Source organism: Erpetoichthys calabaricus, chromosome 13, assembly GCF_900747795.2.
Source record: "Erpetoichthys calabaricus chromosome 13, fErpCal1.3, whole genome shotgun sequence".
Taxonomy (NCBI): domain Eukaryota; kingdom Metazoa; phylum Chordata; class Cladistia; order Polypteriformes; family Polypteridae; genus Erpetoichthys; species Erpetoichthys calabaricus.
This window is the reverse complement of record NC_041406.2, coordinates 62,962,452-62,978,866: the sequence shown is the minus strand read 5'-3', so window position 1 is coordinate 62,978,866 and position 16,415 is coordinate 62,962,452. Positions and strand designations below refer to the sequence as shown.

Genomic DNA, 16,415 nt, shown 5'->3' with positions numbered 1-16,415 from the left:
CAATGTACCAAGAGACACTGAACACTCTTATAGTCCTGTCCATCAAATGGGACCTTCAGGGTCCTCAAGTGAATTTGGCCGATGTCATTAATGACTTTGTAACTTTAAAAGCTCAGAAGAAGAATTTGTAGAAATTAGTACAGTTAGATAAGACCTATTATTTACTTTTTGTAACACTTTATGATAACTTTTCTTAATAAAGCATTAACAATAATGTTTAACAGATCATGAGTTCATGTTTGTTCTTATAGTTATAAATGTCATTAAATGATAATTCATACTTTAGCTAATGTATTTTGTATTAAAATGGAGCATTGGGCAGACAATTTCATGACATTTCAAGACAATACCAATGAGGACTAAATGCACCAATGTATTTGCTCTAATTGTCTAGGGATTAGCTGGTTCATTCTTAAATAAACATATTCTGTACATTTTTTGATAAAAAATTATTTTTCCTATTTTCACCAAAGTAATAGTATTTCATAGACTAGTAAAATTTGATCTAACATCAGCTGACAAAAACTACTTATTATTTATCATAATAATAATTTTCCATTTTCTGTTTGTATATGCATGTATTTCTGTGTCAGTATAAATGCTGTTCCTTGCAATTTTGATAAATTGAAAAGTAATGTTGGTAAAAATAAAAATAATAATACTTGTTGATACCACAGTAGTGTAATGTTTTATCATAAATCTGTCATTAAGGCAATACATATGAAGTTTTGGTTCAAATTGAGTTGTACCTGCCATTAATTTCTGTTACAAGGATAAAAGTAAGCTGTTCACCAAACTACTCCTTACCTTCCACTGCCTTCTTCAGACCTGGTCATGTTGAAGCCCAGTGCCTATTTATGTATTAATTACTCATTTACACGCCTGTCTAATGCGTGAATAGTTGCAGCTATAGATGAGGTACTGCAAAAACCTCCACCACTAATGAATAAATGGTTCATAAACATGTGCAAACCTCTATAATGCATGAAGAGTTCCAACCATAGATCGGGTACTGCAAAAACATTAACCTCTAATGAATAAGTGATATAAAAATAAGTGAAAACTGGCAAAAATTCTTGCATTGTTACAAGCAGGGCAGAGCATGAAATAACCAGTTATGCAGACTATACAACTCATGAACAACACAATAATGATAAGTAATGATAAATAAAACATTTGAAAGTATTAAAGATATTTGTCACCATCAGACAGACATTAATGAATGCAGTCTCAACATCAATAATATGTTAACCGATGGTAAAAAATGCCTTACTAGCCATTTGTTAAATCATTTGTAAATGTTTACAAGTACATTACCTAATGTATGAATTGTCATTTAATGACATTTATAACTATTTGAATGAACATGAGCTCATGATCTGTTAAACATTACATAATGCTTGTTAATGCTTTATTAATGAAAGTAATTTTAAAGTGTTACCTACGTTTTTGATTTACAAGATGTTTAAAGGATATTTTCTAGCATTTGGTATGCACTGTTGCAAAATCAGCACTGATAATCATTTGCATTTGGACAGAAAGGAAACAAAATAGGCACTGTTAATAAAACTTTTGTTAAATGACCATTACGTTGTACATCTAAGGCTGAGGAAGAGGCCCTATAGGACAATTGTGTCTCAGGTCCTGTCATGTATAATGGCGCCCTTGGCAGTAAGCAGAGCACCTCTAATGCTAAACAGAAAAATACAACCCACAGAGTTTCAAAAAAGAAAACAAATCTTTCTTGTACAAGAGTGTAAGCACTGAACCTCCCTTTTTGAAGTAATGCTGCTACTCAGTCTTCTCAGGCAGGGCTTTAGTCACTGGTTTGACAGACCGTATCTTAGAGCTAGATCAGGGCATCCATTTTCAAGGCTGTATGGAGAATAGCTTTCAGGACAGTGAAAGTTCATGAGCTTTTTGCTTCACAGAGAGTGGGTGGTTTCTCAGTCCAAAGACGGAAGATTGTGAGACAGGAGATGAGTGCACCTAGGTTTGAAGGAAGGTGTAAGCGCTGGTGATTAGGTCAAGGCCCTTTCCAGTTATAGATTCAGTGCCTGCTGCTTATAGGTGCCTTATTTTGTCCATCACACCCAGCCAGGTTTCATTTTGCATTTACAAACCTAAAATGATCATCCGTTTGGCTGCCTTTTCATCTGTTGAAGTCTCTGCAAAAGTGTCAAAGCGGACCAAAGTGCTGATAGAGCTTCACTTTAGCCACTCACTTTAGTGTTTACTCTGAATGCATAGGGGGTGTAGCTGGCTTTGTACATCCATGTTAAATCTATTGTCTTAACAGACCTTGTTTGCCACTAAAAGCTTATCAAGATGGGCAGTAAACAAAAGTGCAAGAGAAAAATGTGTGTAGTGTGGATGAACAGTAGTGAAACCTGGGTTTCTAGAATGAAATATTGGGACACCAATTGGGATCTCCCCTTTAATTCTTTCAACAAAAATCACAACAACTGCATAATGGTGCCGCAAAACTGAAAATACAAGCAGTAGCCTTGTCTCTATTAACATTAGCTTCTTGTGGAGCTCCATCCTCGAAGGTGGCTTGACTTAAAGTGAAAAGCCTCCTTCTGGAGATGCCAGTCTTCATAGGACTTGGACTGGAAGAGGCGGAGTCAGTTGCCTTCACTGGGTGTCTTCTTGGACAGGGGTAGGCAACGTCGGTCCTGGAGTGCCACAGTATGTGCAGGTTTTTGTTCCAACCCAGTTCCTTAACGAGAACTCAATTATTGCTAATGAAGCACATATTGCTTAAGTGACATTTTAATGCTTCATTTTAGTGGTCTCGCTTGTTAAGGTTCTCCAACCTTAATTGCTTATTTCAATCTTAAACTGCTGCATTCAGTGTTTTAATTGCTCCTTATTAGCAATAAGATGTAAAACAGGGGTAGGCAATGTAGGTCCTGGTGAGCCGCAGTGGCTACAGGTTTTCATTCAACCCAATTGCTTAATTAGAAACCAGTCATTGCCAATCTCAGACCTTATTTAATTTTATGGCTTGTTAGTCTGTGCAATGTAAGGCTTTTATATCGTAGATTTTTTTCCTTTCCAAGGATATCATCCAAATGATTTGAAGCCTAAAACAGATCATTTTCAGTCTGTCACATTTTTCTATTAAGTGTTTTATTAAATCAAACAGTGCATGATGAACACACACAGATGTAATTGGAAAAAAGCTAGCTGGAGAACTGCTGGCTGCTTTGTCTTTTACATCTTATTGCTAATAAGGAGCAATTAAAACACTGAATGCAGCAGTTTAAGATTGAAATAAGCAATTAAGGTTGGAGAACCTTAACAAGCGAGACCACTAAAATGAAGCATTAAAATGTCACTTAAGCAATATGTGCTTCATCAGCAATAATTGAGTTCTCGTTAAGGAACTGGGTTGGAACAAAAACCTGCACATACTGTGGCACTCCAGGACCGACGTTGCCTACCCCTGTTCTTGGAGATGTGCAGACAGAATCAGGAGAGCAACAGTGCCCCCTCTCGCTTTGAGGAAGAACTGCATACTTCAGCTGAGCCTGTAAGGAGATCTACTGTCCAGCTATATACTGTATGTGCATTTGTTGCTGCATGCATTTGCCATTGCTCAGTTTGTCGTGCCACCCAACTAAAAGTGTGATGTTTTGTATTTTTTTTATTGTTACTTTATCCACATCCAAGAGAAAACACGAATGTTAATATCTTTCGCATTTTCACTTAAAAGTTTTCAGGAGTGCAAGTATTAATTACAATGCTGGATGGTTTCAGTGTTTGGCAGTAAGCTCAGCCAGAAAGTCCATATTTCTATGAACATAAATAGAGTGGGTTTTCATTGGACATTAGTTTCATCTGGCTCAACTTATTGTATATAAACTCTCTTTTCTCATCAAACATTTGTTTCTTAATTGGGTGCCTAAGTCAGGGCCAGAAACTGACTTAAGTAAATTTAGTGGGTTTGATTTTGGCTCAAGCAGTTTTTAATGTTCTGTTTTTATTCAAAGTATGTTTCAAATACATTATTCCCATAAGGAGTCATTGATTTAGTGTGTTTTTAAAGTATCGTTATTTTAGTATTTGGCATTAAGTGTTTTTATCAGTAATGCAACAGTAGATATGCAGTATAACAGCTTGAAACTCCTCATATTAAAACTCTAGCTCTGTTTTTGTCTGGAATATGTCAAGCTCTTTTTTATTTCAGAAAAAATATTCCTTTTATTTCTTGTTTTTAAAATGGTTATTTTATAAAAACTAAATATCTTTTGTGATACTTCATCTGCATTTTGTAATTCCTTATTGCCCTTATTTGTTTCCCCACTCCAGTCATTGTTGTAATATTTCTCTCCTTCTGTTTCTGTTAGAGTTTATTGAACAATTCTTTCATTTGCAGATCATTGTACATACTGGTACGCCTGCTGTAGCTCTAACCCTTGTATGAGTCAAGACGAAATTAGCTTATTAGTGCATCTGGACACGTACAGCATGTCTGCCCACAAATACTCTTAAACCTCCTCCTAGAAACACCGTCTTTATTGCCTTGTGTTAATGTGGCCCCCAGAAATTACTTTTTCATCACCAGTTTTTCAACTAACATTATTTCATCCTTAGACTTGTGTTTATACCAAAGCTTGATGAGTGAATTTCCTATTTTAGGGAAATTCAAACAAAAACTGTGGATATATAGGATGATTCACAAAGAGATTCATCCGATTTCCAAATGATTTCTTTCACTTGTAATTCATTATAGAACAATGTAGTAAATTGTAAATGGTTTAAGTGAGTATAAAGTTTATTATGGAATTTTACAAGTGCTCAATATGACCTCCTCCAGCTGTACGGACAACATCAACGCGATAGTCAAATTCATACCATTTTTGATTGAGCATGTCGGGTGTCACTGTATTCACAACTATTTTAATGCAATTTTGGAGATCATCCAGTAGTTGTTGGGACTGGTGGCCCATAAACAGAATCCTTAACATTCCCACACAAAAAAAAGTCACACGGTGTGAGATCTGGTGATCTTGTGGGCCAGAAGCGGAGTACCAGATCATGGGCTCGTTGCCCAGTTATGACGGATTCACTCTTATTGAAGTGGAGAATGCAAAGTGCTTTCTGCTCAGGGGTCGCCATCTTCTCGCAGACTGAAGGGAGCCATCTCTCAGTGACAGTCAGAAACTTGGTGACCTGACCCCCTTTTTCAGTTGGTTCCTAGGTGACTTTCGGTTGTAAAAATATGGCATTTTGAAATCGGATGAATTTTTTTCAGTCACCTTGTATTGAGCTTATTTTAACAAATCATTTAATTCTTTTTTCTTTAATATGTTTTTCCTTTTGAATAAATAATGAGTTCAGATTTTTGATTAGCATTTGCATCAGTGAAATTAAACTAGGTCTAAATACTTTCTAATAGTTTCTAGTACATTTTAACTGCTGATTACATACAGTGTAGTTAAATGTTTATATTTACAGAGGACTGATCGGTGTCAGATCTCTTCTATCCTGCCAGTGAACGGGCCATTCTGTGATAACCTGCAAGTGGATTGCAGAATTCATTTATAAAAGATAATGTCCAGCTGACATAAATATTTGATACTGCATACACAATATGAAGTTTAATATGAACCATCATAAGGATTGCCTTATTAACACCTGAGTCCACCACATACTTAGAGGAATTTTTCACAGATTAGTGGAAATATTGAGAAACTTCTCCAAATCAGTTAATGGTAGCACAGAATTTCTATTTCAGAGTTGCTCTTTTAGGATAAGCAATTTGGCAGTTACATAGAAGGGATGGAGCTTTAAAAACTAAATAGAGCTTATTGGTGAAAGGACACTGGTGGCCACTAACGGGAGGTCTGTAACCCTCCATGACCACCGCTAATCCAGAAGTGGAATTTTAATAGCTGACCCCTTGCAAGTTATTAATAAACCAAAGGTTAATAGAAGGTTTGGGGCAGGGTGGATAGAGAAGGACCAAAACATTGGGTGAGAATGTATTTAAGAGGTGAAAAGGTGGGTAAACCACCCCACCAAAATGGGTTAAGGTTTGCTTATGTACCTCTATAGAAGGGGTACATTTCTAACCCTAACTTTTTTATTATATACATATAACTTTAATTATGTTATACTCCTGGGCTTAACTTTAGATGTGAAGATGCAAACAATTAATTTATTTCACTACTAGTTAGTCCATATGGCGAATCTGTCATACATTGTAATAGCTGAACGTACTGTTTTTGTTTGTCTAATTTATTTAAAAAACTGGTCCTGTAGACCCTTATGAATATGATCACTCACAGTTGTCTTTTTATTGGCATTGCCAACATGACAGATCCAAGCAGTGTTTTTAGGTTAAGCATGACTGGGCTTTGGTATTCCTCTTCTGAGAGAAGTTTAGTTACTACCAGAGCTTTCATGGAGTCTATAGTTTTAGGAATGCTGTTTGTAATGCCCCCTGTTCTTAGGGAAAACCATGCTTGGATCACAAATCTCCTGAAATTATGGCTATGTCAACACCACTATGTTTCTATTTAAAAACAAAACTGTTTTTTAAACAAAAATGTTCTTTGTCCACACTAGTGATTTCACATAATTTACAAAAGTTTCTCTGTCCGAACTTAAATGACAGAAAATATATATAACGTAGAAGTTTGCTTACACTGGGCAGGCGTGCATCGGTGAAAAAATCCCTCAAGTGATAGGTCACGTCCCCGACCATAGTATTTATCCAAAAACTGAAGGAAAATTATTTACATTTTGTGCATGTATGCAGTATTCAATTGTACAAAACACTATTTAGATGTAAACAGGTGTTCAACTCACCAAGCGCCATGGAAAGCAAATTTGACAATGAAATTAATAGCAGCCTAAGGAGTCCTTTGGATCCATACCTTCCTAGTGAAGTATTTTTTCTCCTTTTTGTCAGTTTTCTGTCTTCAAGTTACTTAAAAACAATGCAAAGTTTTGGAAAGAAATAACCCGTTTTATTAGCAGTTTCAGAATTTATTTAAGTTTAGCAAAAATTATCAGGGAAATAAAGCATCATTTTAATGACTAGTAAGACATCATGTTCACGCAACACAATTTCATAAACATAATCGAATAATTGGATGATATATATATAGGTTATTAGAAGTTCGACATGCTTGATTAATGAGGACAACATTAAATAGTGCCTGCCAAATATTAGAAAAATTTTGGATAAATCTTTGTAAAGTGTATTTGATTTTTTTTAAGCAGTATAGGATATAATTTCCAATCTATGTGATGGTAGGTGGCTAGCAGCTCTTTCAGTTCAGTAAGATAACGTGGCATACCAGTAGTGTGAAAATTGTTAACAGATTGCTAATTAAGCAGGTACTGTACATCTCATCAGGTGTCTCCCCAAAGGAAACTCGTGAAGCATTCGGTATTATTGTGAGTCAAAAATGTCAAACATGTCAGTGATTTTATTCTTATAGGGCCTGAGCAGGGGTCATTCTTAAAAAATGTGCTTCAGTGATGTTGATGTCTTCTAACAGGATTTATAATTGACGTCTAACATACCTTTAAGAATTTCATGGAGATTTTTTTTGTACCCAAATTCAAGTGAATGTTCATTCTTTTTGTCAGAACATCATAGTTACTCAAGAATCAACAGCTACTTATTTATTGATAATAATTTATCATCCTCTATTAATTTTTTTACCATTGACATCTCCAACATTGCTCCTCTTATTTTGGAGCTCTAATAATTAAGTCCTACAAACTTAACTTACAACTTGTAGCTTTTAACCCATTGTTACTAGCAGAAAAAGGATTTTTATAAAATTCATATCCACACAATTTAATTTTTTTTCAAGATCATGGCTTTCCAAGTGGTTTCCCCAGTAGCATTGTGGGAAACTCTGAAGGCTTTTTAAAGAGGACAGATTATCTTGTATGTTTCACTTTAAAATAATTTGCAGACCAAAAAGTCATTAGAGCTTATTATGGAGATTTAAAAAATTGATTGACTATGCTATACCTTCAAAAAAGGGCTGGAATCTATTCTAGTGCTACCAAGGGAAACAAACTTATTTTTAAGTAGAGAAATCAATATGATGTCAATATGCATAAGGAGACATCAATAGGAACAAGGGAAAAGGTCCAATATGTTTCTAGCTTGACGGATACATAAATATGAAGTTGTGGTGTAGCGGGTCCACAGCTCAGGTCAAAGGCCACTTTTTAAATAAATCATCGCCACCCTTGCGGCTTAGAGAGGGGGCGTGGTAGTGTGGCCGGAGCAGTTCCCGGGTGAATTTGTGATGCGGACGGTCCTCGCTTAAGTTCACAGGTTAGGAGTCGTCCGCATCCGTAATTGTTGCCGGGAGCTGCTAATTGCCACACCTGATCCACGTCCCCGTAATATTTAATAGAAGCGTAAGGCGGATGGGGGTTTATGAGGGGAGAAAAAGACGGGGAGAAAAATAGAGGAGAGAAAGAGGAAAAAAAGAGAGAAAGAACATAGGTTAATGGAGAAAAAGGCAGCAGGAAGGAGAAAGCGGGTGCGGGAGAGTGAGAGTGTGAGTAAGAACAAGTTCTGTGAAGGTGGAAGGCAGCTGGTAGGAGAGCCCCAGAGGAGTGTTTGGCCAACTCTCGGATGAGGCAGATTGAAGCAGTCGGTCCAGCTGAGCAATTTTGAGGAGCAGACCAGCAGAGGGGTTGACTGGTCGTTGAAGGAAGCGGAATCGAGGAGGCTTTGGGCATGTTGAGCCCCAGTGTGAGCGCCCTGGCCACTTGGGAAGGAACCCAAGTCTCGGTCTGGCTGGAGCCCGACATAGCCGGGGATCTGAGGGCTACAGGACCAGTATTGAAGGGAGCTGCATTTTGCTGGTAGGGCGACTAACCTGTTGCAGGGCCCATTAGGGGAGAAGCAGGGAAGCCGCCAGTAAGGAATAGGTAAGCACCGTATTTTTAAAAAAAGACTGCCTCTAGCCATTGTTTTTAACCTTGTTGTTTTAAAGGATTTTTTTCTATTGTGTTTTTAACCTCCATAGTTCACTTGTTTTCATTGGATTATTTATTAAGTTTGAGAGACACTGCACTTATCTATTTGGGCACTTTGATTTTGTTGATTTTTAATAAAAGCACTTAGCACTTTTTGCACAATCCCCTTGCTTCATGGTTAATGTCTTCACTGCCTAGCTCATCGGTGACATTACTGACAGTGTTGGGTTCGAGGGCTCCCAGAAGTAAGATGGGAGCATGGAGCAGAACCTGCATCGTCACAGAAGTTTGCAATGCAATAGCAGAGATTAATAATATAGCAGGAAATTACATTAAATGTAAACTAATGGCACCTTTGAGCAGATCTGGTCACAATCTGATCAATCTTACTACTAGCTATAAGCCTGTTATTAAATGGCAAGCTGTTACCACCAGAACAATGAGAAAGTTGAGCCTGAAAGAAGAAATGGCTCTGAAATGACAAACCAGAAAATGAAGTGTGAGACACAATGGGATGATATTGAGGGGCACAGTCACTCCTTCAAAGACTATATCAACTTCTGTGTTGACACTGCGGTACCCACAAGGATGTTTCCGAAAACATAAATAAATAAAGACTTGCTATAATGTGCAACATTCTGACCAGTTTTACTCCTGAATAATGATATTATATATTGGCAAAAGCTTTAGCTAAAAATTGAGAAAATGCTTCCTTTTGTTATAACAAGACTAAACTATTTATTAAATGCCAGACACCTACTATCCAGTCTTCAACACTACAGAATTCTACAGAATTTGACTCTCCAGTGGTTTTAATATCTTTGGATGCAGAAAAGGCATTAAATAGACTTAATTGGGGATATCTGTTTTCCTTACTAAGCTATAATTAGATAGATACTTTATTAATCCCAAGGGGAAATTCACAATTATATCTACAATCACATTTATATCTGCTTAGATTAAAGACATCAGAACAAGACAAGAGTGTCCATTATCACCAATGCTTTTTGCGATTAAAATCCCATTTGTTATCCCATAACCTATCCCAAATCGCATTATGTGTAACTCAGTTGGAAAGTGATGTTCTGTATTCTCTCAAACTGGATAAAATCATATGGTCGATATGAGGTCCTGTTCAACACTTCTTCAGAACTGGGCAAGAACTCATTAATATAATTGTGAACATGGTAGGGGCTGTGCTTAACCTTTAGTCTAGTGGGAGTTGAATGCTGAATCTGGATTGTTTTTGAAGTATATGTTACTTTCATTTTTCTATCTAAGTTGAGTATATGTATGTATGTATGTGTGTGTGTGTGCATATATATATATATATATATATATATATATATATATATATATATATATATATATATATATATATATATAGCTAAGCAGAGGCAAGGTACACTCCAAAATGTGGCGAGAGGTACACCGATTCGAATGGAGGCTGGTGCATGAGTGAGGAAGGCCCTGACGTCACGCTTCCCCCCTCCCCTTGGCCTGCAGCCTCTGTCTCACATTAGCACAAATATATCGTTCCTGCAGGCGAACTATGATACTTAGCGCAATGAGAAAAGTTGCAAAATCAACCAGAATATTCAAGCAAATTATAGAAAAAAACCCAATCTAAATCTGTTAAGTAGTTCTCTCGTGAAAAGCAGACAGATAAACAGACAGACATTGGATTTTATATATACTGTATATATAGAGATGTAAGAATTATGTCATATAGCTTTACAGCTCAGGCTGGCCATCAGTGCATTTATAATATAACATTTTAAATTATCCTGGCCTTAAAAGCTAAAGTAAGTATTCATGTTTCAAAATGAAAAAACATACCAGATAAAATGTATGAATTATATGCTATAACAATCATTTTTGTAATGAATGAGATATTTGAATTGTTCTACTTTGTTATCTTTTATTGTTGGTCTAATGATCTTTCACCCTCTTTTTTTTGCTGCTCCACTCAGAGCCTGGATATGATAGATGATGAGGTGAGATAATGACAAAAAAAAGTTTTTCCCATTGCATAAAATATTTAAGTACTATAAATACTGTAGCATGCAACACTAGCCTACGTCTCATGTTAAAAAAATAAATGTTTTCTGCTGTCCAATAGTACTTTCAGTGTTAACTAAAACTGCCATTAGCCCGAGCACATGGGCACACTCAATGATTGTGAGCTCAGTTGTGAATAAACAGCATAGACTAGGAAAACAAAGTCTGTAAAACATTTTTTAATTGATTTTTTTTTTTTTTTGCAATCATAGATTCTTGACGATGGTCACTCACCGAAACACAATCAGTGGCAGAACAGGGCGATCGTTGAATGGAGCAGCCAGCAGGTTTCTCATTGGCTGATGGGTCTTAATATGGAGCAATACATTCCAGAGTTTACTGCCAGAAATATCGATGGAGAGCAGCTGCTTCAGTTAGATGGGAGCAAGTTAAAGGTAAAAACATAACTGATACAGTATAATATTTTTAGTTATTTTTGGAATTCAGACAGGGATTTTTTTTTAATTTATTTTTCCCTGTATTTTGTAAAACTGTGTTTATTCAGAATGAATTTAATGGCATTTCACACTGTGAAATATCCATTTAGCTGTGTTTATGCTTTTTAAAGGACACATGCTGTAATTATCAATTCAAAGTTATTTCTTCACAATTATATATTTTAATTTGCCACATAAAAATGCATTCTAAAGTTCAGCATTTTTCATTACTTTTACAAAGACCTTGTCTTTTCTTGAAGCTTACAATGGCACTCAAGGGTACATGGGTCCAAACATGAAAAAAAAGCCTTAAACTTAACCAAATACATTCATTTTTATGGCATAAATGTTATTGGACATTATTCCACATATTGAGATTTTACAAATGTTGTTAAACAGTGTATCCGTATCGCTTTAGAAAGGAATAAAAAAAAAAAAAACTGTTTGTGAGATTCAGCCATTTTAAAGAAGTGCAACTGTTCTTGCTAATTGTCTCTTCCTCCGCACAAACTTTCACCCCCAGAGGCATCATTTCATCTAGCACATTTTGTGAATGCCTGACATGCCATTTTCATTTTGAGAACCGATTCCTTACAATTACATTTTCAGTATTTAGACAAATAATGTATAATTTTAAATGGGTAATACTGTATATCCGACTATGTAGACAAACATATTTAGCATAATCGCTGAATCTTATTTGCACAAAAGACCTCCAATAGACAGAAGAGCAGAATTGGAGAGGCAAAAATATGAAAGAGCAAAATATGCAATTGGAAGGTACAGCGATGCAACAAAGAAATGGCAGCTGTTGGTGCACATGTGGAAAAGGTGAAGTAACGGCCACTGAGGAAAAAGTGCTTTTGTTGTAGGAAAGTGGAATGTGCTGCTCCCATCACTGGAAAACTTAGACATGTTGCTTTGTTATACTGAAGTATGTGTTTACTGATGAACAATTTTCATCTACCATCAATTTCAGAGTTCTGGAGACATTTTTTCACATTCCAAAATTAAACTGAAAGAAACGATCAAAACCGGAATGGACTGCTTTCATTACAGTAAATTTGATTATCGATCTTACTTTTTGCAGTGTTAAATATTTACTTAGCATTGATGCTTGAGAGATCTGAGTCACTGTATAGAGATTACTGTAATTATTTACATCGAAAGCAATCACGCACATGATTCAAACCCATGACAGTCGATCTGTTAAGCAGCACAACTAATGACTGCTCGACCTTACTGCCCTACTTAAAAAGCTACTTATCTACTGTATACAGTACTCAGGCCCACTTTTGGTAAGTCATCCATTCAAGTATTTGCATACAACCAAAGCACTACAAGCTAAAACTTTAAGGTATTGTGCTTACCATAAGGAGGTCGATGGGAACTGTAACCACTTTCTTTTTTATTTTTGGGGTTACATCCTGGATATTGTGCATTTTCAAACCATTTTCTCAAAAGTCAAAATTGCTCTAAATAGCTTCAGACACGGGTTTGGTTTCCTGCCCATCAATTTCTTTATTTACATCCCATCCACAATGGCAGCTACAAGCAGACAAGCGAACAGGAATTGTATTCTTACCTCAAGTAAAAAGTAATGAGAAGTCAAGCAAAATGACCCCTTTTACTGGCTAACTAAAAAGATTACAATATGCAAGGGGCCTGAGTTGCCTCAAAAGCTTGCATATTGTAATCTTTCAAGTTAGCCAATAAAAGGGATCATTTTGCTTGACTTTTCACTACATTCATAATGGCTAACACGGTACAACACACTAGCACTAAAGAATCTGTGATAAAATAATTATTTATAATTTCCTTTTATTATGCCTCATAAACAGGGAAGGCATGTTTTCTTAAATCAAAGGTTTTGCTGCTCCAAAGTGGACATATTTAGTAGTTTTAAGGGGTTTTTTTTCACCAATGGACCCTTCAGTCGTATTGTAAGCTGCAAGAACAGTCACAGTATTTTTAATATTTATGAAAAAACACTTCACTTTAGAGCACAATTATATGTGGCAAATTAATAAATATGAGGGACGTTCAAAATGTTTCCAGACTTTTATATTTTCGTTGGAAACGGTGAAGGCAGAAGGAGTAGTAATTGGGCATTAAAAAGTTGGTAGGACGCTGAGAAAATTGCATCGCAAACCAAGGTGACTTTGTAGAAAAGTGATGTCATTTGTTTCTGAAATTCTTAATAAATATAGTTAAACAAAAGTGCGGAAACTTTTTGAGCGTCCCTTGTACATTGATGGTGAAGAATTAACTTTGACTTGAAAAATATCGAACTTATACTTTAATGTGATTGTGGATAAACATAAATAAGATAAAAGACTTAAAATGTTGGAAGCTCTTATTAGGATATGAGAGTTATTGTTAATTTTTTTTAAATCAAAATACATTTTTCCTTAGTCTGTGCAAATTTTTTATTTTGATTTTGAAATGTGGAGATTTTGTTTTTTCTTTCATTTTTCATGAACTATATGAAGGATTTACTGTTTTACTGTTAACATCATGCTTTATAAATGCCACAATACCATTTTGTTTTCTGTTGTTTCCGGCATTTTCTGCTTCTTGTAATATGACACAGTGGACAGCAGTTAGGGAGAATGTCCATGAAGTAGTGACATATGACGTCACCTGCATGTATTTAAATACTAGGACACTTTTTTCCAGGAGTTTATACGTTCAAACCTTCTAGTTTGTTTTCTGTTGTGACTAAGATGAGGAGATGAGACAGATTAGAGAAATTATCTCAAGGCCAATACCAAATTTTTCAGTCAACAGGTTCAAACCTCAAGAAAAAAATCAAGGGGTGAGTTAAAATACAAGAAAGTCTTTTATTAAAAAACAGAATCTCACACCACGATTTTGGACAGTTAAGGACTGTGTGCACCGATCTGTATATGGTCGGTCCGGTGACGTCACATGCAGCGCAATCTTGGTGCCTTCTGGGAAAGATCGTCATGTAAACCCAGACGCCAAGTGCAGAAAATGGCAGTGCCAAAAATAATAGAAAATGGCAGTGCAAAATAAAGATCAAAAATTTTTTCCAGCAGCCCTCTTTGAATATTTTTTTTTAATTTTATTGAATTTATTAAAATCAAATAACACTCCATACACATAACTTGAGTTTAAGAAAGAAAAAGGTTTGAAACAAATCAACCTCTACCCCTGAGAAAGAGAGCTGGGCCAGCAGAGTAAAGACAAATGAATAGATAAAATAATAAATGAATAAAAATAAATGGAGTAAAAGAGGGGAAAGAACCTGCTTCCTCAATTTAAAAGCTTATTCTAAAATGTTATTGATCAGATCCTGCCAGGTTTTGAAAAAGTTCTGCACAGATCCTTTAAGTGTGAATTTGATTTTTTCCAGTTTCAAATCATATAAAACATCAGTTACCCACTGACTTAGAAGAGGAGAGTTAGGATTCTTCCAGCTGAGCAAGATAAGTCTAACTCTTTGAATAAGTTAATATTAAAAATGAATTCGGTGAGAGAAAACACACCAAAATTAAAAAAAATAAATGAAGCCTCAAACCAAAGCATGATTTAATTTAATGCTTTGGTTTAAACATCTCAGTTAACAGATTTGCAGCATGAATTTTAGCTCATCGACTTGACACTTTATCTCTTGGTCCTTTTCCTTTTAACTGTCCTACTCTTGACAGAACACAGTTGACAGTTCTTGTTAAACTTTTTTTTTTAGACTCTTTGTAGTCAGTTGCTTACAATACTGAACATTCACGCTTCGCTACTGGCACTTCAGAGACTTTGCAGAATCCTGGCCTGGTCGCTGTCTACGAGGAGTCTGCACATATAGTTCTCCATGTAGCAGGCACGCTGCCACTGTTGGGCCGAAGTAGGCTGATGCCCACCCCCTTTGTTCATTGGCCCACCTGGTTTTGTAGCGTAGCTTTTTTCTTTTTACAAATGACAATTACCATATATTCCATACTTGAATTTTAATATCCATCTCCCTTGATTAAAATATCAATTAACTATAAACTTACAGAGCTGTTTTTGTGTTTCAATGGGCTGGAATCTCATACACTTCATCAGGAGGTATGTAGTAAGTTCTCAACATTTGTATGTGGATTTAAATAAGATGTCCACATTTACATTGGTGTGACTGAACTTTTAAAATTATCTGGCTTTTATTGTGTATATTTAAGGATAATAAAAATATAATTCAACATACTAGTGACAACTTTAGTCCCAACCTTTAATGAAATCCTGGCACCGCTACTTCACTGAACTCCAGTTTTCTTCAAAAACCCTGAAAAGCGTGCAGGCTATATTGATGCACAACTCAACATTAGGCTCCATTTGAGCGAACGTGTGCTGTGATAGACTGGCACAATGCCCAGGGCTCATTTTTACTTCTTCATAAAATGTAACCACAACAGGCTGCAGCCTCTTAAACTCTGGATTGAATTAAAATGGCTCCGAAAATAAACTGTTTTAAATTTGTATGGGACAATTCATTTTGCAAGAAGAAAAAAAAAATTCAGATTGTCACCTGTATGGCCTAAACAAGCATTTCATTTCCATTCATAAAAAGGAGTTGTGTCATTGTGGGTGTTTATTGTAAAAAAAATATATAATCAACACTTTGGAAGGTGCTGTATATGTCCACCTTAAAAAAATGCTGTTGTGTATTTGATATATTCTGCATTTAGTGATTTCTACAATTTTAAATCTTTACACACTTACCACTTTCTTTTTAAAGACCTCACCCAGATCCTCTCTCATTCCCTGGCTACAAACAGCCTTTGAACCCAGCATTAGAAATAAGCACGTTTAAGAAAATGAAGAAAGGAATGAATGAATAAAACACGAGCAATCATTTTATGTCATGAGTATATTAAAATGAGGAACAGGGAGCCTAACCTACCTGGATATTTTGTTACAGTACAACCTTCTTTTTTTGTGCGGTGCTCC

At 35.9% G+C, this 16,415-nt stretch overlaps 1 protein-coding gene across 3 annotated transcripts in view; it reads left to right on the top strand.

Annotated features, from left to right (window-relative positions):
- Positions 1 to 16,415, top strand: part of ppp1r9a (protein phosphatase 1, regulatory subunit 9A) — a 286,652-nt gene that overhangs the window by 265,140 nt on the left and 5,097 nt on the right. For 2 of the 3 annotated variants that reach the window (XM_051935816.1, XM_051935817.1), the window contains exons 18-19: positions 10,944 to 10,967; positions 11,244 to 11,426. In XM_051935816.1, the coding sequence (XP_051791776.1) occupies positions 10,944 to 10,967; positions 11,244 to 11,426 (207 nt within the window). The remainder of the gene's footprint in view (positions 1 to 10,943; positions 10,968 to 11,243; positions 11,427 to 16,415) is intronic. The other variant, XM_051935819.1, reaches the window with a different exon arrangement.